We start from the raw sequence: 27773 nt of genomic DNA on the forward strand, positions 1-27773 counted from the left end.
GATATATCTAATATATATTATACTAGAAATGCTTTATATAAACACATCTATGCTATAACAGAATCTATGTGTGTACGTGTAAATACATGGATATATAGATACATATAGTATAGTACAGATAGATGTGTGTGTACATATATATATTGGTATGGCTATAGATATAGATATGGAAAATCCATTAATATTTTATCAGATAAGAATTATTTTTATTCAAAGTCTACTCTTCTATTTTAACTGACTTGATAATTAGAGAATAACAAACATTGTTTAATATTCTTGTCAATTATACATATTTAATCTTAATAAGCTATCACTACCAATATAAAGTATTACAAATATAAAATGATAAAAAAATTACATCAGTATTCATTGACCTGAAGATATACTCTGTGAGTTTTAATGAATTCCTGCTTTTCAGTTTGTTTCAGAGAACAAAACACAAAGAATCTTTTACTCTTTTACTATGAAGTTATAATTTTGTTCTAAACTTAATATTTATTTATATATAGGACTAAAGTTACATATTTGCCAATTTGCCATTTTGTGATGAAATTATTATGCCAAATGCATAATTTCATCACAAAACCTATACACTATTATTTATCTCACACACTCATACCCTCTCCAACCTAACAAAATTTTATATACCTTCCATAAATAGGAAGAACAAGTACAGCATTAAAGAAAAACAATTTACATTGTGAGGCTGGGAGTAAGGAAGGGAGACAGACTAAAACATTAAAAAGAAGAAGGAAGTTGGAGGCGCCTGGGTGGCTCAGTTGGTTAAGCATCTGCCTTCAGCTCAGGTCGTGATCTCAGGGTCCTGGGATAAAGCCCCACATGGGGCTCCCTGTTCAGCTGGGAGTCTGCTTCTCCTTTTCCCTCTGCGCCTTCCCCCTGCTTGTGTTATCTCTCTTTCTCTCTCTCTCACAAATAAATAAAATCTTAAAAAAAAAAAAAAAAGAAGAAGGAAGTGGGAGAGAGGAGGATGAGGAGGAGGAGGAGTGGGAGAGGGGATAGGGGAGAGGGGAGGAGGAGGAGGGGTTGAAAATCCAAAGACTTGAATTCTTTTGCTAAGCTTGTTTATTAATAAGTCTCAAAGTCATTGGGTCTAGACTGAAAGAGACATGAGACCCAATACTGGGTCTTCAATAGGCAAGCCCAGTAAGACCCTGTGCCTTTGTAGGTTTGCTGCGATGCTAAATGAAAAATGCAAGCAAATCATTGAGGACAGCACCATATATACAAGTCTGACATTCAATCATTAAAGTAGATCAATAAGTGAAGCTGATATTGTTGAGTGCTCTACAATTTGGTTTCTATGATATGATTTCACAATATTTTTTGTTACGTTCGAAACATGGCGAATACAAATCAAGTGGGCAATATGATTTTTCAAAGGCGTTTCATGAATTTTTATCTGTGTCTATCTAGATGAGTCAGTTTAACTCAATTTATATTAAAATCAATTAAATATAATGTCATAAAGTAGCTTGGGTATTTCTACTGGTTTTTTCAAATAATTTATCTCATCCAAGATAAACTTTTCAAATGATTATACTGAGATCAAATGAACAAGATTCTCCCTATTTTATTTCCTTTTTCTCTTTTTATAGAAGTAATTTTTATAACATTATTTGTCATAGGTTTTTAAGCTAAGAATGTCATAGTTCTTATTTAAAATGGCCTCATATCTTAGTATATTGTTTGCCAAACTATGGTTTTCAAAATTGTTCTGCTACATATTTTATCATTCAGTATTATAAGTGATCATTTTCTATGAAATTTTAAGAAAGAGGCTGAAGAACATGGAGCAGTAAGTCCTTTTAAAAGAGATTAGATTATTGAAGGTAATAAAAACTAAATTTATAAAAGGATTGTTACAAAATATACTTTCTAATAATAGGTATGATCGTACTTTGTGTTTACTGGAATATGATCTAGTGGTGGGAAACAATTTATAGCATTTAAGTTAAAAATATCAGGATGGGGCACCTGGGTGGCTCAGTCAGCTAAGCATCCAACTCTTGATTTTGGCTCAGCTTATGATCTCAGGGGCCTGAGAGCAGCCCTGCAAGGCGCCTGGGACCTGGCTTCAGTGCTCTGTGGGGAGTCTGCTGGAGATTCTCTCTCTCCCTCTCCCCTTCCCCCCTGCTCCTGCTCCCCCTCCGTCTCTCTTTCTCTCTAAAATAAATAAATAAATCTTTAAAAAATATCAGGATAAAGAACATCCTAAATGTTTAAGAAAGTGGTTGATACTCCAATATATAGTTGAAATACTAACTACGGCTCACAATGGCTATTATACATGCATATATAAGGCTTACTAATTTTCCTCAAATAAAAAAAAAAAGAAAGAAAAAAAACCCCACAGAATCTGGAATCCAATTCAAAATTAGTTACTTCACTTCAATTTCTATCTGTCCTACTAATGGCATGAACCAATATAAATATCGATTCTCATGAGAACATAAACTATTCTATAATGCAAAGTAATGTAGAAAAGCATTCTTGTATTTTCAACATTTATTTAACTTCTTATTGGCAAACCAGACAACTCCAATAAAAATATGATTCCTGTGCTATTATTGTTTTTCTTTGTAAATTGGACTTAATACATCTTAAGAAATATCTTTTTCACCTTACTATGAAAATAGTCTTATAAAGCCGTAAAGAGTGAAAATCCAAACATATCTAAGATAAAATAATGAACAGAAACCATAGTCGTTCGTGTTTTGTTAAATCAATCTAGTCAGAGCTCCATTGGTCTAACTTCCTCAATGCAGAAATGAGCAGAAACTGAGCATTCACTGAATTTTTTTCCTGGGTCACAAAGTCTGAATAAGAATTCCAGTGACCATTGTCCTTTCTTCTTAACATGCTTCCTTTTGATGACTCCGTATCATTTCAATTACTTCATTTGAACTTTGCTAGTAATACAGAGCAACTTCTAGAGACAAATTCGGTTTAAAAATCATCAGGGTCGTATTCTAATAACTTAAGTATAAATTTTTTAATGCTAGTAGTTTATGCTTATTTTTCCAAAGTTTGAGCCTATATGAAAATAATGAAATTATGAAGAAAACTACAAAGTAGACATTTCCACTTAGCATTTCGTTAGAGATCAGAGCTATATTTGTAGTGAAGCATTTGTCTTCATTAAGCTATCTTTTTCTAGCCATTCCAGAAGATGAACAGTTTCAAAAATGGCAGGGGATCATGTGAATGGACTAACTTAGCAATATTCCACTCCTCTGAGTCATAGTGCTAGAATCCTGCAGTGTGCCATTTATAAGATTTTATTAAACCTTTAAAAGCATTCCAATATTTTATCTCTTCCCTATTTGGTCAGAAATCTCATCTTCCTATCTTACCTAAATAGATCCTTTAAAAGAGAAGAAATTACAAGCAGTAGCTAGAAGAATTAAAACTTGAAGGGACAGAATAATGATAAAAGCATAAAATACTTTCACTAGGAAGAACAGTTTCACTGTCCAGATAAGTGTAAAATTATGGAAATGGAATAAAGATGTCTATAAAATCCAAAATGGTATTATTCCGGAAGTCACAACCCTGTGGGACTTGGAAATGGAGAATTAATGGTGAATGAAACCAAATTTTCTACTTTCAAGAATAAAAAAGAGTAAGAGGCATAAGCATTCCCCAAATCCTCCTACCAGCAAATTTTAAACAATGTGATATCTTAGAAAGTAAGACTGAAAGTTGTGGCTGAAACACAATTGAGCTATTACAGTGAGGTCATGGGAGGAGCCAGCAAAAAAGGAAGGACAAGTAGTGAACCACATTTGTCAGATCCTCAGCTCAACGGTATGATCAAAATCTTGGTTTACTTCACATAATCAAATTTCCTAATCCCTCCATGCATTTGTGAAGATCCTTCAACGTAATGGTCTATTTTAAAATAAAGGAAAATTTGTCTTCCCAACAACTTTTCCCCTACGTGTCTTACATTTTTGTCTAAGAACCTAGCACTTGTGCCTCTGCATTTCAAATACATGTTGGGCATTTTTCTGCTATTTTTAATCTGCTGGGCATTCTGGACATTCCTAGTATTTATAGTTTACTAATTTATTTCCTCATGTAATCTCACCAAAGTGTGGCATGCAGCATATATTTTGAATTCTGATACCACCCACCTAGAAATTACTCAACAGGTGTGATCCATCTCAGTAACTTCATCTTTGGATAAGGTTAAATATAGTGTTGAATAAGCTCCTTCAAACTAAGTTCCGTTTTTCAGGATGAGTTTAGTCTCAAGCTTATTAAGGAAAGATAACCATGACTTTGAGACTTAGAATAAACATGAATCAAATCTCTCAATAATTATGCTACTAAATTGGTACAAGGGCAAGCTCATATTTCTCTTAAACATGTGTTCTTTGGCCCATGTAATTTGAAAGATTTATTGTTAAATTTTCTTCACCCATTTCGAGAAATCATAATTGAATTTCTTTTATATTATAAGTGAATATAGAGAATCCCATGGGAATAAAAAACACATTACTATTCTGTAATACTCTGAAGTTATCCTATTAATGAATTCCTTCAATTTTTATTTAATTCATTTTCAGATACCCACATTGCACCCTTGTGTCAACAAAGGAAAATGTACCTCCTCTTTTCCAACATCAAATCTTCTACACAGACTTCAAATCTCTTCCTTTGCCACTTCCTTTAGGATTCAGCATCATCTCTTGTCTCCCCAGTCTCGGGGTCCTCCTCTCTTCCTACTGCTTCCTCTTTCTCTGCCTACTTGCCCCCTTTCAAAAACTCCCTTCACTCTTCCTTCCTCTCAAACTATATATATATTACTTTTCTCTTCAACAAGAAACTCCTGGAAAGATCATTCAAGACGCAGTGGATATGTGCACCTCTGTTACTCCTTAACACGTGCTCGCCCTATAGAGAACGTTTGAAAAAAGGTCATTAATGCTTGTCCAATTGCTAGAACCAACTTCTTTGATCCAGCACACCAACTAGTTGGCTAAGTAGCATTTGACAACATCTACCACATTCTACTCATCTTACTTTGCCCCATCTCACTGGGTTAGTCCAAATACTCCAGTTTAAGCTACCATAGCTACCCTAAGGATACACAAACCACCTCTGTGGAACTACCCTCTTAAAGATGGGTTCACTCTCTCACCAATGTTTCCTTTTTTTGACTCTACACCTTTGCTCATCACATATATATTGGTATTCCCCAATGTGAGAACCTCAAATTTCTTCTCTCCTGACTATACAGGCCTTCTGTTGAGATCTCATTCTTTTCCATGGCTTGAAGCATTACCTGTGTACTAGGTGTATTCTAATACCTTACTTGTCACCGTTAGGAGCACATGCCTAATTGCCTGAAGTCACTTTCTACTTGATGTTCCAATGGATAGGTCAAATTCCACTTTCAAAATATGAATTTGTCATCCTCCCCCTTCTACCTTAAGCCTGTTTTCTCCCTCTGTAGTAATCATGTCTAACAATAACTTATCAGGCCAAATACGTGAGGCCATTTTATACTCCCTATATTCTTCACCTTCCACATTCAACTGGAGACTAACACACATATTCTGTGGTTCCCAGAAAACATATAGGGTGATCTTTTAAAAAATATTTATATCAGATCATGCCACAGTCCAGATTTAAAAGTCTTCCAAAGGCTCCCCAACCAACTTAGAATGACATACAAACTCCATACTTTGGCCTTCTGTTTCATCATCCCATCCAAACACCACCCTGTCCTCGAAACACAGTGATCTTCTCTCTGTTGCTGGAATGCACCAAGTTCACTCCCTTCACAGTACTTTTCGTTTTTGCCTCCGCAACACTATTGGTATTATTTATTTCAATATTTGCCCCTCTGATCCTCAAATGTCCCTGTATCTTGTAGCTCAGGTACTCAGCAAATATTAGCTCAATTGAATTACCTGGTTGTTATTCACCAAAATATTTACCAATATGTTATAGATTCATACCATGAGAGAACCCATATTCTTAAAGGCTTAGAACAGTCCAATAAAGGATATCAAATTTGAAATTTAAATAAAGACAGTTTGTGACTAGAAACAGTAGCATACCTAGTTTTACTTACCTTTTGTTATTAAACACAAACAGCAAGCAAAAATCACAAAAGTTGAGACATACAAAAAGATGCAGTGAAAGCAGTTCTGTGAGTAAAGATAGCACTCACTGTCTTGGTTGTTAAGCAATACAGAAACAGGAAACATCCTGTTTGGAATTGATATACGAAATTCATAAGCCTAGTCATGTTCTCTCATAATTCTCTTTCCTCTACTTTCTTGTCTCAGTTAAAATCTGGAATTTTTATTCATTAATAATATAGTACCAATGCCAATTCTGAAGAACAGAGGCAAAAATAATACAACCAAAAAAGCTACATTTTTATCATATGTATTATTCTAAATCAACACATGGAGGGCATGCCAATTTCAGACTCAAAATTCAACCACATCAGAAAAAATGAGATACATATTTTTTATGTAAAAAATGAGAAGATACAAGTCATTCTTTACTCAAAATTAAATGAGATCCTGACTAATACTATTTAGCTGGAAAACTACCTTTTTCATAGCATTTACATTTCTTAGGTTTTAGTTTTTCTGTGTTGTTTTTTTTTTTAAATCAAAAGCAGAAATATTAACATGTATACTAGATGTTACATGACATTTTGGGGCTAATAAGGAGTAGGAAGTAATAAAAAATTAACAGAGTCTAATACTCATGAGAATATTTTCACAGATTTGTAGACTCTTTGCCACAGATGTTTCAGATAAATATCTAGGGACTGAATTCCTATCCATAGTTATGAGCTTTGGAAAGTTTTTTTTTTTTTTTTCCTTCTGTCATGAAGCATTATCTTGGCTGTGTATTGGCTTCTCTGTAATCAGAATCAAATTGGAACAACAGCAGAGAAGATGTGTTTTAGTATCCAGCACTTCTTTATGACTGAAATAATGAAAGCAAACCCAAGTGTTGAGTTTAAGAAACATAATATATGATATTCACGGACTACAGAGCTCTTTAAGATAAAGCCCTAAAAATTTTTTAGCAGGTGTTAATTCATGAATGTGTCTTAACAGAGTTTATAACAACACCATTATGTATTTCTCTATCAGTTTAGGTAGTAAGGAATGTCCATGATTATATCTCATTATCATGTCGTAATTAGGATTCATTACACAGATGAAAAAGCTGAGACTCAGAGAGGTTAGGTCTCTTTTACAGTATCACACAGCTATTATTTCAGGAGTGTCTGAAGGTATTATAATTACTTTCAGTAAAACTATAATTAATTCCCAGAAAGTCACACTTGTGTGACTTTTTTTCACAACAGTTACACAGAGTTTATGACATTGTAGTAGTTCCTTAGAGCGTTTATTAATCACACACACCCACACCCACACCCCAGATGTGCTAGTTACTCACTCTATAAGAATACATTCCTTTTATTATTTTGGATTTCAGTTTTCTGACCTTAAGTAAAGCAAGTCAGCACATCAAAAGAGTTCACTTTTTTTTTCATTCTTCCAATCTCTAACTATTAAGAACACTCATCACATTCACTTAAAATGCCTATTCAGTGCTAAAAAGAGTTCTGAAGGAAGCCTCATTTTATGGATTTTGGCTATCACTTCTGATTATATCCACTGATATAACTTTAATGAAGACATTTGTACTTCAGGTTGTCCTATAAAATTAAGTAGTGGCTATTTAATTAAGAGAGCAGTGAGTTTTTATCTCAGCAGTTTATCAATCTATTTCTTTATTACAAAACTTTAAGCTTTACCAGTTGGTAAAGATAAAAAGAGGGCTGGGGAAGACACAGACCTCTAGATCAACACCTTTCTGGAAAAGGCTATGAACCAGATCTCATGATCAGTCACTGCTCAGAAAACTTCCAGAAGCATGCCTTTGGAGCTATTTCCAAAAGTGCTCAAGAGTCCATGTTTACACTGGACTTTGTTATGAACAAAGAAAATACCACTTGTATATATTTTAAGATGCATATGGCAAGTTCTGTTTTTCAAACCAGTTGTTCAGACAGAAAGTCTCCACTTAAACTTGGAAATGGGATTTACTGCCAGCAAAACCAATGTTAAATTATTCAGACATCAGAACAACAACAAAAAGTCAAGATCTGATAAAACACCTGGAGATACGTTATTCAGGAGTTATACATTTTCAACTGTGCTGATGCTATCACTTGTTCATAAATTGTACCCAAAGAAATACATATGATAGAATGTGATCAAATGGTTTCTTAAGCAGGAAAGCATGCAAAAGAAATTTCTAGTCCATTTACAAATGTAGTTTAATCAAAAGTGGAGATAAGCAGTATATTTTAGAATAAATATGATTCTTACCATCTGAGATTGACTCCTAGGACATCCATTGATATCTTCAACTTTTTCATTTGCTAAAGCCAAGAAATAAAATAAAAGAGAGAAAAAAAGAATGACATGCTTAAGCAATGAAGTGAAACACAAAAAAAGGAGACTAAGAAAAAAACAAAACAAACAAAACAAAACAAAAAACAAGCACAATGCTGCTGCTACATTCACTCTGTCTCCCAAGCCGTGTACAAGAGGACACACTTGTCAGCAGCCGCCAATTCCATATGCACAAATCAGGCAAAAAAAAAAAAAAAAAAGTGAGTGAGAAGGAAGTTGCTGCTAATTCTTCAGCCTGTGCCAAATGACTGCTGACATGAAACCTCTCACAATTGTCCCTGCTGGATCAGGATACAGTTTCAAGGAATCTCAGATTGTATGAGTTGTTCTAGCTATCGAAATGCACACATGGGAGACATATGGTTTAATGAAGCGTTCATTTCTGACAATTCAGTGTATGTAAAGATCCAGTTCTAGCCATTTAAAAGTATAGCCAAACTGCTTTTTTCAAACATTCTCACATAAACATTTTTAATTTAATCATGGGAGAGCTACGTACATGAATCTCAGAGACTCACGGACCAAGTTCCTATGCATTCAACTGAAATTGTGTTTTCCCAAGGTGGGTGGGAGCAGAGACCTTCACGGTTTTTCCCAGAGGGCAGGTCTTACCAATGATCTGGATGATTTCGGCTAGCAGGACTCCATCTGCAATGTCTTGTTGCAAATCCTTGATCAGCCGCTTGTGGCCCGATTTTGCTAGGTAGTGGTTGGCCCAGTCAGTATAAATCTGTTGAACAGAGGGAGAGAAGAGGCGCGATGGTGTGAGAGAAAATAGAGACAATAAAAATGCTTAAGACAAATGTTGGATTCAAAGGGAAGCTATTCTGGATCACATTCCACTTTAAGAAGTCATAGCTCAAAAGGAAATAGTTGTAAAATAATTTTATACAGCGCTCTCTCCCACTTATCTCTTGTTTCAAAGGAGGATGATTCACTCTCTTTCAAAACCAGGGACTCGTCACTTGTGACACAGCAAAACTCCCTTCCCGGATGACTACTGAGGAAACTCCTGTTTGCAAATCAGTGGGGTTTTCACTCTTTCCCCTGGTTCTGTCATACTGAAAATAATCCTGCCTGTCCTTGTAAAAGGAAACCACCTGGACTGATTTATACAGGAACCTATTATAAACATTTCTGTTTCTCTGAGACTTTATTAGATTTGTCATGTGAGATACTGTATGTGACAATATTTTGGCATCAGGCTATGAAATAATTGCAAATGCCAAAGATATTTTATTTGGACTGTCATCTCCATTTAAGCCTCTTGAAATGTGTTTATATAAGAAAATAGAGGAAGCAAATACAGTTATTACATAGAAATTACAATATATAATTGAGGAGTGAATTATAAATTACAAGGTTGGCAATTTGTCATAAAGTAGAGGTGACTCTTCAATAGTAGATTAGGATATAAAGAAAAGCTGGGACTGTTAAAAATCATCACAAAAATAAAACACACTAATTTTTCAAATGTTATGAGATACTTTCTAAGGTAATCTAATTATAAGGAAATAAATAAACATTAAGATGTTTCAGTTTTATGGGTGGCTCATATGAATATATTAGAAAGTTTATAACAAGGCAGACTATTATATATAATGTAACAGAAGACCACAATATCTGAAATGACAAGAGAGGAGAGGAATTGATTGAGAAATATACATAGACAAATGTGCTACAGAAGCACGAACTAGGAACATAGTGGAACCTGGACACAAGAAGCGAAGGGAAGGGGAGCCTGCATGGCTTAGTCGGTTAAGCCTGGCCTCTTGGTTTCGGCTCAGGTCCTGGTCTCAGGGTCCTGAGATCGAAACCCTACTCAGGCTCTGAGCTCAGCTTGGCGTCACCTTAAAGATTCTCTTGCTCTGCCCCTCCTCCCATGTGCCTGCAAGCTTGCCAGTTCTCTCTCTCAAATCAATCAATCAAAAAATCAATCTTAAAAAAAAAAAAAAAAGAGTGAAGGGAAGGGCCTTCCCCACAGAGGATACCAGATAGATACAGAAAGGCAGAGTGAAAGGAATCAGACACAGTTGGAAAATTTGTAATTAAGGTAGCAAGCCTGAAATTAGGGCAAATTAAGACTAGAAAGGTAAATTGTATCTTTTCATCATAAGCACTGAATGCCGAGCAAAGTATTAAAAAAAAAAAGATTACTTTTTGTTTCTAACAAAACCAATGCATGTTTTTGTAAAAATGAAACAAAATAAATCAGAAGTGTAGAAACTAAGAAGTAAAAGTTTTCCTACAACTTGCAACACCTACTCACTTTTGAATACTTTGGTATGAATAATTCTAGAATTTTGTTCTATGCCTACACTCCACGTGACACCACATTACACACCTTCACATACATACACACACGATAGTATTTTTAACAAAATATGGCTCAAATTTCATATATCATTCTGTGCTTCTCAACTTTTTACGTAACGATATTTTAATAACACTGCTACAACCATTTACCTATATGTATATCTCACTAATTTTGATGTTATAGTGTACATAATATCAATCCTCCTGTTGATATTTAATTTGTTTAAATATATTTCTATAACACCTAAAGTTGTAAGAGACATCCTTAAAATGTATCTCTGCACACTTACACCCTAGTATTTTATAGGACCAAAACCTAAAAGTAGGACTGCTAAGCTTTTTAAAATAGATCCTAGGCACAAACATTCCAAAATACGACTCAGAAGTCAAAGAAAGTACTTCTTTAGTTTAGAAAATATAAAGTGGCATCTTAGTGCAATGTAGTGGTGATTAAGTTTCCTAAAAGACTGTAAATAGTTGGAAGCATCCAACCGCATAAGAAAAATATATGCAATAGCAATATTATACCTCCTTTCCCTATGTCCATGATCCTTTTTGTACCAAAGATATTAGTGTGAGAAAAGGTACTTGCATAACTGTCTTCTAAATTAGAAAACAAAAACATGGTTCCTAGATACTCTTATATGGGGATAATTTTCTTCAAAATTTTATTCTACTTGTATTTTCTATTTTGCACTATGAAAATATATTTTTACAAGGATTTATACTGTTCAGAATCTAAAACATTGAGGACTTTCCCCTCATCGATACATCAGTCAAATGGCAGCATTAATTGGCCTTCTACTAGAAATTTTAGGTTGAATCAGACTTGATTTGTGGCCTTATCCCCATAGGCAGTAAGTCTTAAGGACCAGTTGACTGACTTTAAAGCATCCCACAAAGATGAAGAACATAAGTTCTGGAGTTAATACACCTGGCTTTGAGGCCCAGACAACTTACGGCCCTCGCCCCTGCCCCCCACCCCAAGACATTGGACAAGTTTCTTATCCTTTCTAAACCTTAATTTCCCCATCTGCAAAATAAGCATGATAATAATATGTACATTGTAGGATTGTGTCAGGACTAAATAAGACAGCACTTGTAAAGTGCCCCTCACAGAGTTAGCCCTGAAGAAATGTCTGCTCTTATTATCATCATTACGACATCTAGTTTTATTTGCTACAGTGGCTTTCCAACAAATATTTATTAAAGGTATTGTTTTGTAGAGGTTAAAAAATTTGAGAAGATTGGCAGAAAATTGAAAAAAAGTGGACTCCTTTTTTTTTTTTTAAGATTTTACTAATTTATTAGAGAGAGAGAGGGCACAAGCGAGGGAGAAGGAGAAGCTGGCTCCCCACTGAGCAAGGAGCCCCACTTGGGGCTCGATCCCAGGACCCTGGGATCATGACCAGAGCAGAAGGCAGACACTGAACCTACCGAGCCACCCAGGCACCCCAGACTCCTTGCTTCTGACACTACTCATGTCTTTGACGACTCCTGGTTTCTTCCTGATTTACTGTGGCCACCGATCTGTCTGCCATCCAAACTCAGAGCCATGCATCTAATCTTAAGGTTACCATATTCTCATCCCCGTCTACAAAGCCTCCACTGTGACTTCACCTCCGTCAGGCTCTATGTTGCAAGTATTTTGTTTTAAGAAGGTATTAAAATATGCAAAAAATACTTATTCAAATACACACAGAATGGAATGTATTAGAAATGAAAATAAGAATATTTTCACTCTCCTAATGCATGTCAACATTGTCTTAGCCTCTATCCAAATTGCTCCTGAAACTTAGGTGAGAAAACAGATGGGAAGCCAGCTGGTTGGCCTCAAGACTGACTGGAAAAGCCTCTGATTTAGCTCATAAAATGTTTTTTACTTGGTCCAGGATTTCTTCCAGAGGAATCCCAAGCTTAAGTGCTTTGACTTGTCTTGCATCTTTAATATGTGAAACATTGCTCAGAGCATAGTCTCTAACTTTAGTTGCAACCAACAAAATCAATTCAGACTATATAAATAAACTGAAAGTAAATCTCCACTTAAAAAAGTCCTTATTCTTTCTTAATATGTGTAAAAGATACTTGAGACCCTTAAAGCAAATCAGTATCTTTCAAAAGGATGTTATAATCTAAATGAAATATGAAACAATTACAAAGTAACTTATAAATATATTTTAATATTATATATAAACTTATTTGTGTCTTTTACAACTTTATATATATAAATTGGAGAAGAAAGTGGAAACATGAGGTATATCTTTAATGAGACAGTCTTCGAGCAAAGGACACATGATATATAAATATATGCAAAACTCATCAGTAAACTTACTATACTACTCTAATAAGAGAGGACACAAACAACCTTGTCAACTGTCACATTAGAATCTATTGTTCAAATAAATATAACAGAATGGTAAAATCATGTCCAGATTTTGGATCTGAAATACAAAGTTGCCTCTGGTTCATTGCCACACACACACACACACACACACACAAAAGTCATAATATTTAAACTCTTAGCCTCACTTGAATGAACTACAAAATCAGTGGTAATGATTTCTGTACGATTATGTTATAAAGTAACAACTACAAGTTTTTAGTGAACAAATTGATATAATTGGGTACAATTAAAAATTAATTATAAATTAATCAAATTAATTATAAATTAACATTTTGTCACAAAGGCCTGGCTGAAGCTTTAAATATAATCTATCTCTAAATATCTGAAGTCAGTTTCCCTCACCTGTTTTAACTCCAATATTATACACATAAATGTCATCTCATGTGGTAATTATATTTTAGGAAATTCTGAAAAATTAATAAGATTAGACTTACCAAAGGATACTTAGAAGTTCAGGTAAAATCATATATACATTAATTCATTTACTGTGATTAAATATGATAAAAATCAAAGGTACCATGGCATAATTTATATTTCATATTAATCAGCATGAGTTTTAGGGCCTATTATGCAATAGTATGCATTCTTTGAGGAACATTCTATATTGTTGGAATTTCTGCTCTGTCACTTAATATCCATGTGGACATTGACTGAACATGTATTTTCTCTCACTGTCAGAGCTTTTGTCATCTATAAAATGGCAATAATAGTATTACCTACTAATGGGATAATTGTGTGGATTGAATGAATTTATACTTTTGGAACACAGTCTTTCACTTAAGAAGAGTTTGTCAAATGTTGAATATGATTATTCACTATTTTAATATAAACTACATCTATATTATAATGAGGAGTTTATTAATATTAGGAAATATCATAACTTTCAAATCCTTAAATCTTAGCTATCTACCCAAATGTAGTTAGCCCAACTAAGGAAAACTGCTGCAAGATGTAATGATCTCTTAGCTTAGTCATTTGCTCTTAAAATATTTCTCTTACAGTGCTTATTTCTCATTATAAAGTAATGGGTTCAAATTGAAGGCAATATATGTGACCATACTTGCTTCCATCCAGTGAACTTGTCACAGTAAAACAACATCAGAAGAACAGCTTTGATTCTCCACAGAGTCCTAAGCTTTTGTTTATGGTATTTTTTTTTTTTAACTATGGACAACATAGCACACAACCTTTGTATATCACAGCAAACTGCCCCTGAACTTTTAAACCAATATTTAATTTGGTATTTGATGAGTATAAGTAATCTAACAGTTATATAAAAATAATTATGACTATTTTTGTTATTGCATGCACTATTCTTAGGTATATGAAAGTTTCAAAGAAATACAGTATTTTAAATGAGTGTTAAATGGTCAAAGAAATGTAAAGAAGTAGTAGTGCAAAAGTGGACTTCATGTAAGTCAGTAGTCTATTTTAATAGAAAGATACAAATCTATAACCCGGTTAGAAAATATTACAAATGTTGTCAAATGATTTTTAAATATTAGCTGAGCTAGTTTTAACCCTGGACTTATTCATACAATTAGGTTTTTTTCCCCGCAACATTCAATCAGGAGCTATATATTCCTATAAAGCACTGCTCTCTAGTATGTTCAAATCATTGGCTTTGAGAAGTCATATAGGATGTTTTAACTCATAACAGATGGAAAATGTGTTGAAAACCAAGGAATTCAATGGTAATAAGTAGGCTTCTATATCTTAGAAAGCTGTGTAAGACTAAGTACATAAAATTAACAAATAAATGGTAGATTAGGGAAGTGTGACTGTGACATAAGTATTTTTTGCCACAAAGGTGAAAACTAGTACTAGGAAGAGAACTGAAAGAAGGCAAGGTCCTGAGAGCTGACCTGACAGGCCAACTGTCTGGGCTGAGTTTCATAGTGTCATTTGGACCTGAGAAGCGACTTACAAAGTACAAGGTCTACCAAAACAATATAGAAGAGCATCCATTTTCTTTCTAATCCCCTGAGAACCATATGGAATTATCAAAGAGGAAGACAGATATCCTAGAGAGGACAGGAAGGGTGCATAGATCTGATACAGGAAAGCACATAGGGGAAAAAAGAAAAAAGATGTGAGGACAGGTTATAGTGCAGGTCTGACAGGTATCATAAGTTTCAGCACTCACCAGACAGGTGAGTGGGCACTAGTAGCGATGGCAAGATGTCCCATCCTGGCACCATGATAATTAGTAACCAGGCTTAGCAACCCTCCTGGAACCAATTTTTCCAGGGAGAAAAGATACACAAGGGAAGGTGAAGAATCTGGAACTAAGTGAAAATTTTCCTCAAAGACTGAATTTCAAATCAGAAGTGACTGAATTATTCTGCATTGGGAGCAATAAATTTTCTGCTACTGCGCATAAAGAAGGTTTAGGAGGTAAACTTACATATTTATTTTTTTTAAAAGCTATAATTTTGTACATCTCAGTTGTAGTACTCAAAAATTCATGAATGTATGCAACACTAGATAAAGGAGGTTGGAAAATTACAACATGGAATTTAGACATGAGACACGCTATTTTTACTTAGTTTAAAAAGTCAACCACAGGGGCGCCCAGGTGGCTCAGCCAACAAGTGTCTGCCTTCAGCTCAGGTCATGATCCCAGGGTCCTGGGATAAAGCCCCCCATCGGGCTCCCTGCTCAGCGGTAAGCCTGCTTCTCCCTCTCACACTCCCCCTTGGTTGTGTTCCCTCTCTCGCTGTCTCTGTCAAATAAATAAATAAATAAATAAAATCTTTAAAAAAAAAAAAACCTTAATCACAGACTGATTCTTTAGTTGCTATTACAGAACTGATATGAACAAGAAATCCATGGAGTCTAAACTCATGACCCTTACAGACTTCCAGACATCTCAATACTGAAGAACATGTGGTACTATTGTGAAGTGAACCCATTCAAATCTTTTGGTCACATTGATATTGTCACAAAATATGTAATAGATTCGCCAAGGAAATGATTGAACTCATCTGGTTTATTTCATTTTTACATCAAGGAAAATGCTGGCTTTTTATGGAGTTTCTCAATCTTATGTATAATTGCACCAAAAGGAAGAAAATATCTAAGAATAAATTTAACCAAGGAGGTGAGAGACTTATACTCTGAAAACTATAAGACATTGATAAAATTAATTGAAGAAGACACAAACAAATGGAAAGATATACCATGCTCATGAATTGGAAGAATTAGTATTGTTAAAATGTCTGTACTACCCAAAGCAATCTACAGATCCAGTGTAATCTGTATCAAAATACCAATAGTATTTTTCACACAACTAAATTATATATCCTAAAATTTGTATAGGACCACAAAATACCCTAAGTAGTCAAAGCAATCTTAAGAAAGAAGAACAAGCTGGAGGTATCACAATTCCAGACTTCAAGATATGCTACAAAACTACAGTCATCAAAACAATATGGTACTGGGACAAAATAAGACACATAGATAAAGGCAAAAGGACACAGTGCCCAGAAATACACCTATGTTTATATGGTCAATTAACCATAACAAAGGAGGCAAGAATATACAATGGGGAGAAGACAGTCTCTCCAATAAATGGTGCTGGGAAAACTGAAGAGCTACATACAAAACAATGAAACTGGACCACCTTTTTACAGCATATACAAAAATAAACTCAAAATGGATTAAAGACCTAACTGTGAAGCCCAAAACCATAGAAATCCTGGAAGAAAGTATTGGCAGTAATCTCTGTGCCATTGGCCTTAACAACATATTTATGGATATGTCTCTTCAGGCAATGGGAAAAAAAGCAAAAATAAACTATGGGGATTACACCAAAATAAAAGCTTCTGCTCAGTGAAGGAATCCAACAAAATAAAAAGTCAACCTAATGAATAGAAAAGATATTTGCAAATTAATATCCAATAAGGGGTTAATATCCAAAATATATAAAGAACTTGTACAACTCAACATAAAAGAAAAACTGATTAAAAATTGGACAGAAGACCTTGAATAGACATGTTTTCAAAGAAAACATACAGATGGCCGACACATGAAAATATGCTCAACATCAGGGAAATGCAAATCAAAAGCACAATGAGATATCACCTCACACCAGTCAGAATAGCTAATATGAAAACCACAAGAAATAACAAGTGTTGGCAAAGATGTGGAGAAAAGGGAACCCTCATTCACTGTTGGTGGGAACGTAAATTGGTGCAATCACTGTGGAAAATAGTATGGAGGTTTCTCAAAAAATTAGAAATAGAAATACCATATGATCCAGTAATTCCACTACCGGTTTATTACTCAAAGAAAATGAAAACACTAATTTGAAAAGATATATGTACCCCTAAGTTTATTGCAGCGTGATTTACAATAGCCAAAATATGGAAGCAACCCATATTTCTATTGATGGATAGATGGATAAAGATGCAGAATATTACTCAGCCATAAAAAGAGTATGAGATCTTGCCATTTGAGACAACATGGATAGACCTAGAGGATATTATGCTAAGTGAAATAAGTCAGACAGAGTATACAAATATCATATGATTTCACTTATATGTGAAATCTAAAAAAACAAAACAAATGAACAAACAAACAGAAACAAGCCCACAAATACAAAGAATAAACTGGCAGTTGCAAAAGGGGGTAAGGTGGGTGGTGGGTGAAATAGGTGAAGGGGATTAAGAGGTACAAATTTCAGCTATAAAATAAATAAGTCACAGAGATGCAATGTGTACCATATGTAATATAGTCAACAATATTGTATGGTGACTATACTTATGGTGGTGAACACTGAGTAGTGTATGGATGTGTCCAATCACTACGCAATACACCTGGAACTAATATAACATTGCATGTCAACTATACTTCAAGGATAAAAATTGCTTTAAAAAAATCAAGGTTTTTTGGGTTTTTTTGTTTTTTTTTTTCAGTTTAAATAAATTGAATAAAATGTATGAAACAACTTTGTGGAGGGTTCGTTCAATTTACAAACCTTAATTACGGCAACAAAGAATATTGGAAAAGCATTTCTTTTTCCATCTAAATCTTTTGGGGACTTGAAATAAAACTTCAAATTTGTGTTAGAAAAAGAATTTTCAAGCTTAAAGGTTAGTTTAAAAGTGAGTATTAATGAGTCAACAACTGCAGAAAATTAGTGAATGGTCTATGAAGGCAGGCAAATTCTAAAGTAAACATAAAATTGATTCTGATTATTTCCCTTAACTTTTTCTTTATTTCTCACATCCAATCTCTGACCCAGTTCTGCTAATTCTATATCCTTAATGCCTCTAGATTCTTCTGCTCCATTGCTGCTATAATCACCCTGGTGCAGCTTTTCATCATCTCTCACCCGAATTGCTTTACCAGTCCTAAAAACAATCTGAGTGTAGGCAGGCTGAGCATTGAACTACTCTGTACAATAGTACAGCTAGTGATTGGTTTAAAATGCAAATCTGATCAAGTAATTTACCTTCCTACCTAAAAATCACCTAACAGCTCCCACTTACTCTCAGAAAAGAAATTTCCTTATGAAACCAATTTATTTCTTTCTAGAAGTGAATTGGTTTAAAGAAAAGTAGCCAAAAGAGGGGGAAAAAAGAAAAAGAAAAAAGGAAGGTGCAGCTGTGAAGGCTCTGGAAGAATGAAGACTGAGGAAAGCCACGCAAAAGGATGGGCTTTGACAAACAGGAAGAAGGGGAAAGCATATTCCATGAGTAGATGCAGGGATAATGGAACCTACAAAGGGTAGAGGTATGAAATAGCATGCTGAATGCATTGAATATCAAATAATTCCATATGGTCAGAGCATGGGGAAGAGGCATATGGGAAGATTAGAGGTAAGAGACTACGTATCAGTGTGTATGTGTGGGAGGGGGTCATATATAAAGTTAAGATGGCTGCATCAATGCTTTTTGGTGACCGTTCGCTTATTTATATATAGGCGCTATAAACATGGCAGCTCTGGCTCTGGGGCAGCTATGAAGGAGAGTTTAGAGCAGAGAAACCTGCACAAAGGGAGCCTACTTAAAAGGCTAGTGGAAGACTTCCACTTTCTAGATGGTGAAATATTCTTCTGCCCTGTATTTTCTAGAAGGGCTCCCTCAATATAGCAAGTAGAAAAAACAAAAAACAAAACTCAAACTCTATTTCCCATGACCACAATACGTGAATATGGAAAACAGATGAAAGAATGATAAATGATTTAGCAAAGAGGAATAAAGAAAGAGTAAACCCGCAGGAGCCTGCAGAGGGAGACAGCAGAGCAGTGTAAGCAGATTTTCCCACAGAACTCCAGAGGAACGCAGGAAGTGTGGGCAGCAGACCAAATAGAAGGTGCGGTGAACCAGAGTCAAGAGGTCTGTGACTATTTGCCTCCCCCTCATGCTATCAAGAGCCAGTAAGTAGAGGCCAGGGAGAAGCCAGCTTTGAGTTACTAGGCAGACAGGAGGGTGGAGGCATGGGAATGAAAACAGGTTAAATGAAATCATGCACCCTGATGTTGGGACTTCAGCAACTGTCTTCCCCTCTCCGTTCCTTCTCCTCCAGAAATGCAGGATTATATATCGCCCACCTTCAATCCACCCAGAAATGGAAATCTTTCTGACACCAGTGATCATCCCTAAGACCAATAGACATTCAGGTTCAAGGTAACCAGTCAATCAACCAGCTGGCCAGTGGATAGCCTGTAATGAATCGCAGAGGACAATAAGTATTGTGTGTTTGTAGGAGCACAGCTTTTCACTGTCTCATACTTGATAAAAACAGAGTTAGAGGTTACCAAACATTTGATGAAATCCTTTAAAATAAAATATAGATGCCAGATAAACAGATAAAAAGGAAGTCAGAATAAAACAGAATGCAAGTCAGGAGTAGAAGAAAACTTCAAGAATATTATAATATTGGTGTCTCCTACTTGGACTCTAAAAAAAGCCTGGCTTATAGCCTTTACGGCCATCTCTATGTCATCCATATAAATGATACACTCAGAGTTGTACAGTTGTGTGTGGCAGCCTTGATAGCTAATATAATAGAACTCTAAAAATGCCTTCATTTTTTTATTTTAAGAAAATACAAATATTTCTTTAATTTTTTTTTAAAAAAAGGCTTGATTTTAGTTGCAAAGGAGAAAACTTCTCAGTGCTGGCCAATATATTAAAATTCCAGTCCATGTCACATATATTAATAATAATATATTCCAGGACACCTGGGTGGCTCAGTTGGTTAAGCACCTGCCTTTGCCTCGGGTCATGATCCCAGGGTCCTGGGATAGAGTCCAGCATCGGGCTCTCCAGTCAGGTGGGAGTCTGCTTCTCCCTCTCCCTCTGTTGCTCCCCCTGCATGGGCTCTCTCTCTCTCCTCTAACAAATAAATAAACTCTTTAAAAATAATAATAATATATTCCATGTGAAGGGATTACCAGTCTTAAGTAAACACGAAAAAGCTTCATATACATGCATGTTACTTTCCGTTAATACTGCATTTAACTTTCCCAGTTCAAGAGATAACTTCCTATCTGAGAAAAGAAGACACCTAAGCTGTCTACTGTATTTATTGTGGCCATAAGCCAGATGGAGCAAATAATCAACATCGATATTTTCAACTCTGATACACACAACCCTACCCATCCCAGTGATACGCTTCCTTCATACGTAGCTGTAAAATGCACCACTTACCTCAAGTTTCAGATTTTACTGGAATCAAAATTATATTGATATTTTCACTTACGACTGCATTTGTCTGTTTAAATTTATAGCCACAAATTATTAGCTTGGACTGTAATGAAATCTATTTTCACTCCGGGGATAGAAAAATTTTAGATGAACAGATATAGACCTCAAGGTAAGCAGATAGGAAAGGAAAGGATAGGACTTATTGTGTGAACTCCAGTGTGTTCTGATTTTTTTCACCTGTGGTTTCTTTGTAGAGAAAAATAACCACGGCCATAATACGAACCGTGGCATCCATTATCAAATCAAACCAGCCAACACTGACCAGTGTTATGCTGGGTATCGGAGGCAACACTAAAAAGTAAAAGGCACATAGTTTGTCCTTGATGAGGGAGGGTAGGAGGGGGAAGGGAACAGGTTAGCCAATTTTGAGAACCCGCTAGGTCTTCTCCACAATGATGCCTGCCTGGTCTTTCCCCCACCTCACCTATTGAGTGGCATTCCAGCTATCAGATTCTTTGTCCAAATCATCACTTCCCATGCTCTTGTGAAGACTCTTCACCATTCACTTGAGGCCATATGCATCACTCTCTAATTTTTGCTACTCCAAATGTAAGGAATACTTTGTCTCCTGAGTCAGTATTTTCTCCCCTAACCTTAAGTATTAATCATCCTGGGCAATTTCTTTATTGGTGTGGACTATCCGTCAAACACTATGCCAGAAATTAAATATATAATGAAGAACCAACTACTTTGTCTCAAACACATAGTGCCTATTATTAATAATCTTCTCTTCTACACACAATATGGCATTTTGTAAATTTTTGGAAAACAAGTTGAATCTTACGATTACGTAACACGATTCTTGTATTAGTGTGTGTGTATGCTCCGCACCCAACATAGGGCTTAAACTCATGACCCTGAGAATAAGAGTTGCATGCTTTTTAGACTAAAGCAGCCAGGCACCCAGTTCTGCTATTAATTTAAATTTTATTTCACTTAATCTCAATCGCATTTCCACTGTTACCAGCAGTATGACAAGAAAAAAAGAGTGTGTTTTGGGGGGGGGGGTGTTACTCAGAATTCTTTCTCCAAGATGTAGTGTCTATTAGTAATAGTGTTGAGAGTAAAGCACTGTCTTAAACATGTAAAATAACTTAATTCACTCAATCCTCAAAGCTCCCTAAGAGGCTACTATCATTCCATTTGAGAGATGAGGATCTTGAAACCGAGAAGTGAAGTATTTTCCCCACGTCACGACAGTAAGTGCTGCACGGAACCCAGATTTTCTGGCTCAAAATCCACACTCTCAGCCCAAACAAAAGGTAATATTTCATTTACGAGCCTTCCCTAATTCCAGCCTCCTATAGTTATTTCCATTATATCTGACATCCATCTCAAAGTATGGTGAAAAGCCTCCTTTACTTGACTGCTACAACATCTGGCATTTATAGAATGCTCTATGGGGAATGCATCCCAACGGCTTGCAAAATTCTAATAATGCAGGTGACAACATGAGCTAAAATCTGCATATCAAACTGTACCAAAGGGTATTTTAGGAAAACAGTGAAGAGAACTTTTAGTACTCACACTTTTCTAGGGGGAACAAGGGCATGCAACTTGAGATTCTTTTACTTTCCTTTTATCTCAGTCTGTAACTCATGTAAATTGATAATGGAAATGAATTCAAGTTAAATACTAGCAACCACCGTCCAAAGACCAAATCACATGGCCGATAATATGTAAGAAAATAATGTTGGTGAAACATAGAGAGTAAACATGTCTATGTCTTAGCATTTCAGAGTTTCTAGGCTTCTGAATTAGGTATCTCCAATCACATACCAGTAATTAGCAGTGAGGAATTGGCTGAGAGAAATGCTTAGTGTAAACCAGTGATTCCCAAAGTATGGTCATGGATCAACACCGTCAGAGTCATCCAGGAACTTGTTAGAAATGCAAGTTCTCAGTCCTCATCACAGATCTACTGACTCAGAAACCCTGGAAGTGCGGTCAGGAACCTGAGTTTTAACAAGCCCTCCAAGTGATTCTGATGGTGCTAATATTTAAGAAACCCTGGCACAGATGAATGCTGTTCACAGAACTGCTTTTATTTCTAGCACTTTAAACTGTATTTTAATGTAAAGAGGATGCTATTTCATTGTAAGGGAAAGGCAGCAAAAGACTTACAGCTTATATAGTATTTCCCCTTACCACCTCAATGTTTCTTGCTACCAAGAAAAACACACCGAGCCCATAAAATACTGATTGAAAATGCCCTTTGCAAACCATTCATTCCCATGTTTTAAATCCTTTAAATGATGAGTGATAAAGGTAAGCATCCATTTCAAAGGGTTTTTTCCAAATTAAAAAAAAAAATCTTTATTTAGAAAGAGGTGAAGAAGGAGTGGTTTGTATTTACTTAGGCTGAAAACATAGAACTTGGAAGCTGAGAGAGAACACACTTCCTGCTGTGCTAAAAAGCCACAGTGGAAAATAATGGAAATATAAATGCATCACCCTAGGGGTCATAATACATCCAGCCAGACATCAGGAGGCAGCAGGAGTAACATTTCTGGGGGAAAAAAGGACACTTTTCAAAATATTTGTTCTCCTAACATCTTTCTTTCCTTTCTGCAACATAACTCTAAGCAAACGCAATACTACTTGGAAGATTTTCCTTGAGCCTTACTAGAACCTATTCTATTTTCATAAATATGTGAAATGCTTGAAACGATCACAAACTAGAAAATACACACACATATGTGACACATGGTGAGATCTGTAATCTAGTTTGCGATTTCCTAAAGACACTTCAATGAAAAAAATAAATAAAAAGTAAATTAAAAAAAAATAAAGACGTCTCAGTGGACCCACGTTATATTCCAATCAGACAATGATTTATCAGCTTCCCGCAGGTGGTTTCTCTTCCTGCGGGGACATGTTATAGCGTCACATCACCACGGGGAGGGGCTCGAGCCACGTAACTCAAGCCCATCAGTCAACAGCGGTTGCTACTGTGCCGCTGGGTCACACTGCAAAGGAAAACTGCTGACATGACGAAACAGCCCCAAGAGTCAGGCTCCTGACCACTGAGAGAGTATCAATTCTTTAGAAGTCACCACACTGTCACCTTAAAAACCACCCTATTTCATCCTGAAATCCTTTCATTTTAAATGAACCCCAATTGCGAGATTGCTAAGGATTCCATCTGAATCCCTTACAAATTACTGTACTACAATAAATAAAGTGGAGAAGAAAGTGGAAAAAAGAAACCAAAAACACAGGTTGCTTACTATATGATTTGATATTGTATTTGCATGCAAACACAAGCAAAGAAAAACCAAAGATTCCAACTAGGCCAATATTTTAAGTTCAAGTCCATAAACCAAATTTTAGTCTGTTTCCTTGTAAAACCTAGTCCTATGATTGAAGTTTTTCCTCAAGAGGCATGTGAAGTGTTGTGTGAAACATGTGCCCAACACAGATGACTCAGGAAGTCAAACTTCTCACTAAGCAGGGAGGATGATCTGAGTTGATGTCCTTGAGCTCCTAACCCCTCCAAGAAGAAAGATAAAGTTAAATTGTGAAGGATATCAGAGTGAAAAGGATGGTGCCTGGAGTCAGAAATTCTAGACTCCATTCCAAGTCCCACCACTTATTAAAGGATGGTGCCTGGAGTCAGAAATTCTAGACTCCATTCCAAGTCCCACCACTTATTAAAGGATCCCGAGTTTCCTCCTTTTTGATGAAAGGATCACATTCTGACCCACCCTGCCTCTCTCCTAGGATTATTGTGAGGATTAACTGTATTAGAAAACATTTGCAAAAGCAAAATGCGTTATACATTAAAAGGCATCATTATTATAATCAATAACATGTTACCCACAAATTACATTCGAAATCATATTCCCCCAAAACATACAATAATTTCAAATAATATTGCCCATGCATAGTGAGAGGGACTACTCTTTGTTTTTTAATTGCATTAATGACACACAGAAACTAATTTGTTTCCATAAAATAAACTTACCTTGAATTTCTTCCCTGTCCATTAATGGTATTATCTAGTCTGTTCCAAAAATGTTATAATACTTCAGCCCTGTGTTTTGACAATGGATGATTGTACAACTATTCAAGTTTTATGAAGGGTTAACCCCGGCAAGAATGCACTTCCAGCTTCTTCATGACTGGTAGTCCCCCACAGGCACACCTTGTCCGGGAACTTACTACACTCAAGCTGCTGTTTGGCAAAATTTGTGTTCTACATTCCATAGCATAGAATATTCTCTAGGAAACGCACAGGGACTTCTCTTTTCCTTACATGTAAGTGGGCACACGTGGACTAGTTCTCACCAATGGAATACGAGCTGGAGTGATATGCTTCTCCTCCAAGCCTGCCCATACAATACTCCTTACCCTATTCTCCATCCCTTTTGCCCGGTTGGCTAGAAACACATACTAGGCAGGATGTAGAAGCTGCCTAAAAAAAATGGCAGTTTCCATCAGTATGAGTTTCTGAGTGACTGCTCAAAACAGAACATCCCAACTCCACACCCAACAACCAGGAAACACCTTGGACTGTGCATACATGACAGATTAACAGCTATTGTGGGGAACCATTGAAATCTAGGAACTTATTACCGGCTGGTGTTAATTTAATTACAGACACTCTCTCTTTGCAGCCGAAGACTCTTTGAAGAACACCTCCCCTATATCCAAGAATTCAACTGTGAGTCCAATAGAGGGCTAACTTTCATTCCCAATATTTCTATTTTCCTTCCAGATGCCATTGCCCTGGACCCACAATCCTTACCAAGGACTTTCTCTTCATTCTTGATATTCTTTTCATTAATTCATTGAATGTGCATTTTTTAAGCATGAGCTCTTCATCACTAGGAACTCCTCTCTCTCCTTTCTGAAACTCTGAGCTTGGACTCCTAGCAGTTCTCTTCAGCTTGTTACTACTCCTGGGTGGGGTTGTTGGCATAGGTTGGTCAAATTTCCATATCTGGTATTTCTGAGACTTGGTATAAAATTTGGAGTTTTTTTCAACAATGATGAAAACACAACTAAGTATTGAACATATCTGGCATTTGAGTATGAAATTAAATTTGATGGCTTAAAATATATGTAAAAACATAAACAATGGTTTTTAATATTCAGAATCCTTCACTCTCATAATCTAGTTGATAGAACTCTGCAGTGTTAGAAAATGTATTTCTTAATTTCTCAAATTAGATTTACGTTTTGCCGTATACTCTTGTGACATTCCTTACTCTCTTTTTTAGGTGCATTTACGTGCAAAGAAAATACCATTTATAATACTAATTATGGTATTTAAAATAAAAATTAAATATCCAATAATAGGGAAATTATTATAAAACATGATTTATTCACACTATGAAATAATGAGTAGGCATTAGAAATAGGAATTATGATACTTGTATAGCAAAATGAAAAAGTAGGGTGCAAAAAAAGTAGAATATAGAACAATCTTGAGATGTGCCTATAAAAAATAGTAGAAGTAAATGCACGTTATACCAGTATTTGGAATGAGGGTGATTAGTTTTATAGATTAATTATTATAATTTTATATTTATTAGAAATATATATTATTTATATTTATGTAATTTATATATAATTTTATATTTTAAAATTCTGTTTAATTATATTTCACATATAATTAAAATTGATTTCAAAGCATTACCTCACAGGTATTCCAAGAAAATTAGTGAGAATACTACAGAACATGCTTTGGTTTTCTAGGGGGGAATAAAAGAAGATGCAGTGAGACTTTGAATTCACATCAGTAATATGAACTCTCATTATTTACTATCATTCCCATAGAGAGAGCCACAAGTAACAAGAGGGGTTTCGGACCACACATAGGTTGAGGGACACATGTCAAGCTCACAAGAGTAAAGACAACTCTGAATAAAGGTAAGGGCCAAAGCTTGCACGTGGCCCGCAAGGGAAAAGTACTCGAGAGTGGCCCCTTGAGGTCCAGAAAGTCAGATCAATACTTTTGTAGGATAACAACAGAGAGCAGGCACGCAGGAACTGCAAAAGTCAGAATAAACATGATGAGAGATTTTCCCAGAAGTAGAAGAGCAGAGGTAGGTGAATAACTGAAAGACCAAGGGATCAGACGAGAAGCAGGATGTTCCTAGGGGCCCAGTGAACAGAAAAGCAATTAGAAGATCAAATGCAAAGCAGTGGTTCACAGCTCAGAGATTTTCAAACACAGAGGCAGTGAACTATCCCAGAGTAGTTACTCTGGCATCTTCAGGGAGAGCAGGTAATTGGAACTGATGGCTGAATTAAGGAGTGTCTTTGGGGTTGACAGAGACAGCAGTTCCTTTAAGCAAATGACCAGAAGCCCTTGCCCTGCAAATTCACTGACAGAAAGATTCAGAGATATAGCTTTGATCTAATTGCCACAGTTCCCACTAAGTCATGATGGGGACCCCACCCCAGTACAGGATTTACTGCCACGTGCTAGGCACTTCACAGGTATTATATCAGTTATCTTCCAAAGGACCCTATGAGATGGGCACTGCTATATTCATGTTACATAGGAGACACCTGAAGATCAGATCAGTTTACCAACTTGACCAAAGTCAATAAATAGTAAATCAAAGAGCCAGGTTGGAAATTGCTTCTCTCTAACATCCACACATTTTCAACAACACAACACTATCTTCTCTGTTAGTATAAACAATAAAAAAGGGTAACTTTACATTTTTCAAGGTGCTTGTCCTTGTACTGCCCTTTATATGCCTGGAAAATAACTGCTTTCCCTAAGAATATGTCACTTATATGTCACTTTAACCCTGTTTTTCAGTAGATCTTTCATCTTTTCACATTAGAAGCCTCATTAACTTCAAGGTTAAGGGATTTAGCTATGAGAAA

General features: G+C 35.8%; 1 protein-coding gene across 3 annotated transcripts in view; it reads right to left on the reverse strand.

The window, feature by feature from the left end:
* Positions 1 to 27773, reverse strand: part of NAV3 (neuron navigator 3) — a 341643-nt gene that overhangs the window by 232493 nt on the left and 81377 nt on the right. For all 3 annotated transcript variants that reach the window (XM_044384570.3, XM_026499977.4, XM_044384571.3), the window contains exons 2-3: positions 9099 to 9216; positions 8400 to 8452 (exon numbers count right to left, since the gene is read on the reverse strand). In XM_044384570.3, coding sequence (XP_044240505.2) covers positions 8400 to 8452; positions 9099 to 9216 — 171 coding nt within the window. The remainder of the gene's footprint in view (positions 1 to 8399; positions 8453 to 9098; positions 9217 to 27773) is intronic.

The sequence above is a fragment of the Ursus arctos genome, unplaced genomic scaffold (assembly GCF_023065955.2).
Source record: "Ursus arctos isolate Adak ecotype North America unplaced genomic scaffold, UrsArc2.0 scaffold_21, whole genome shotgun sequence".
Lineage (NCBI taxonomy): Eukaryota > Metazoa > Chordata > Mammalia > Carnivora > Ursidae > Ursus > Ursus arctos.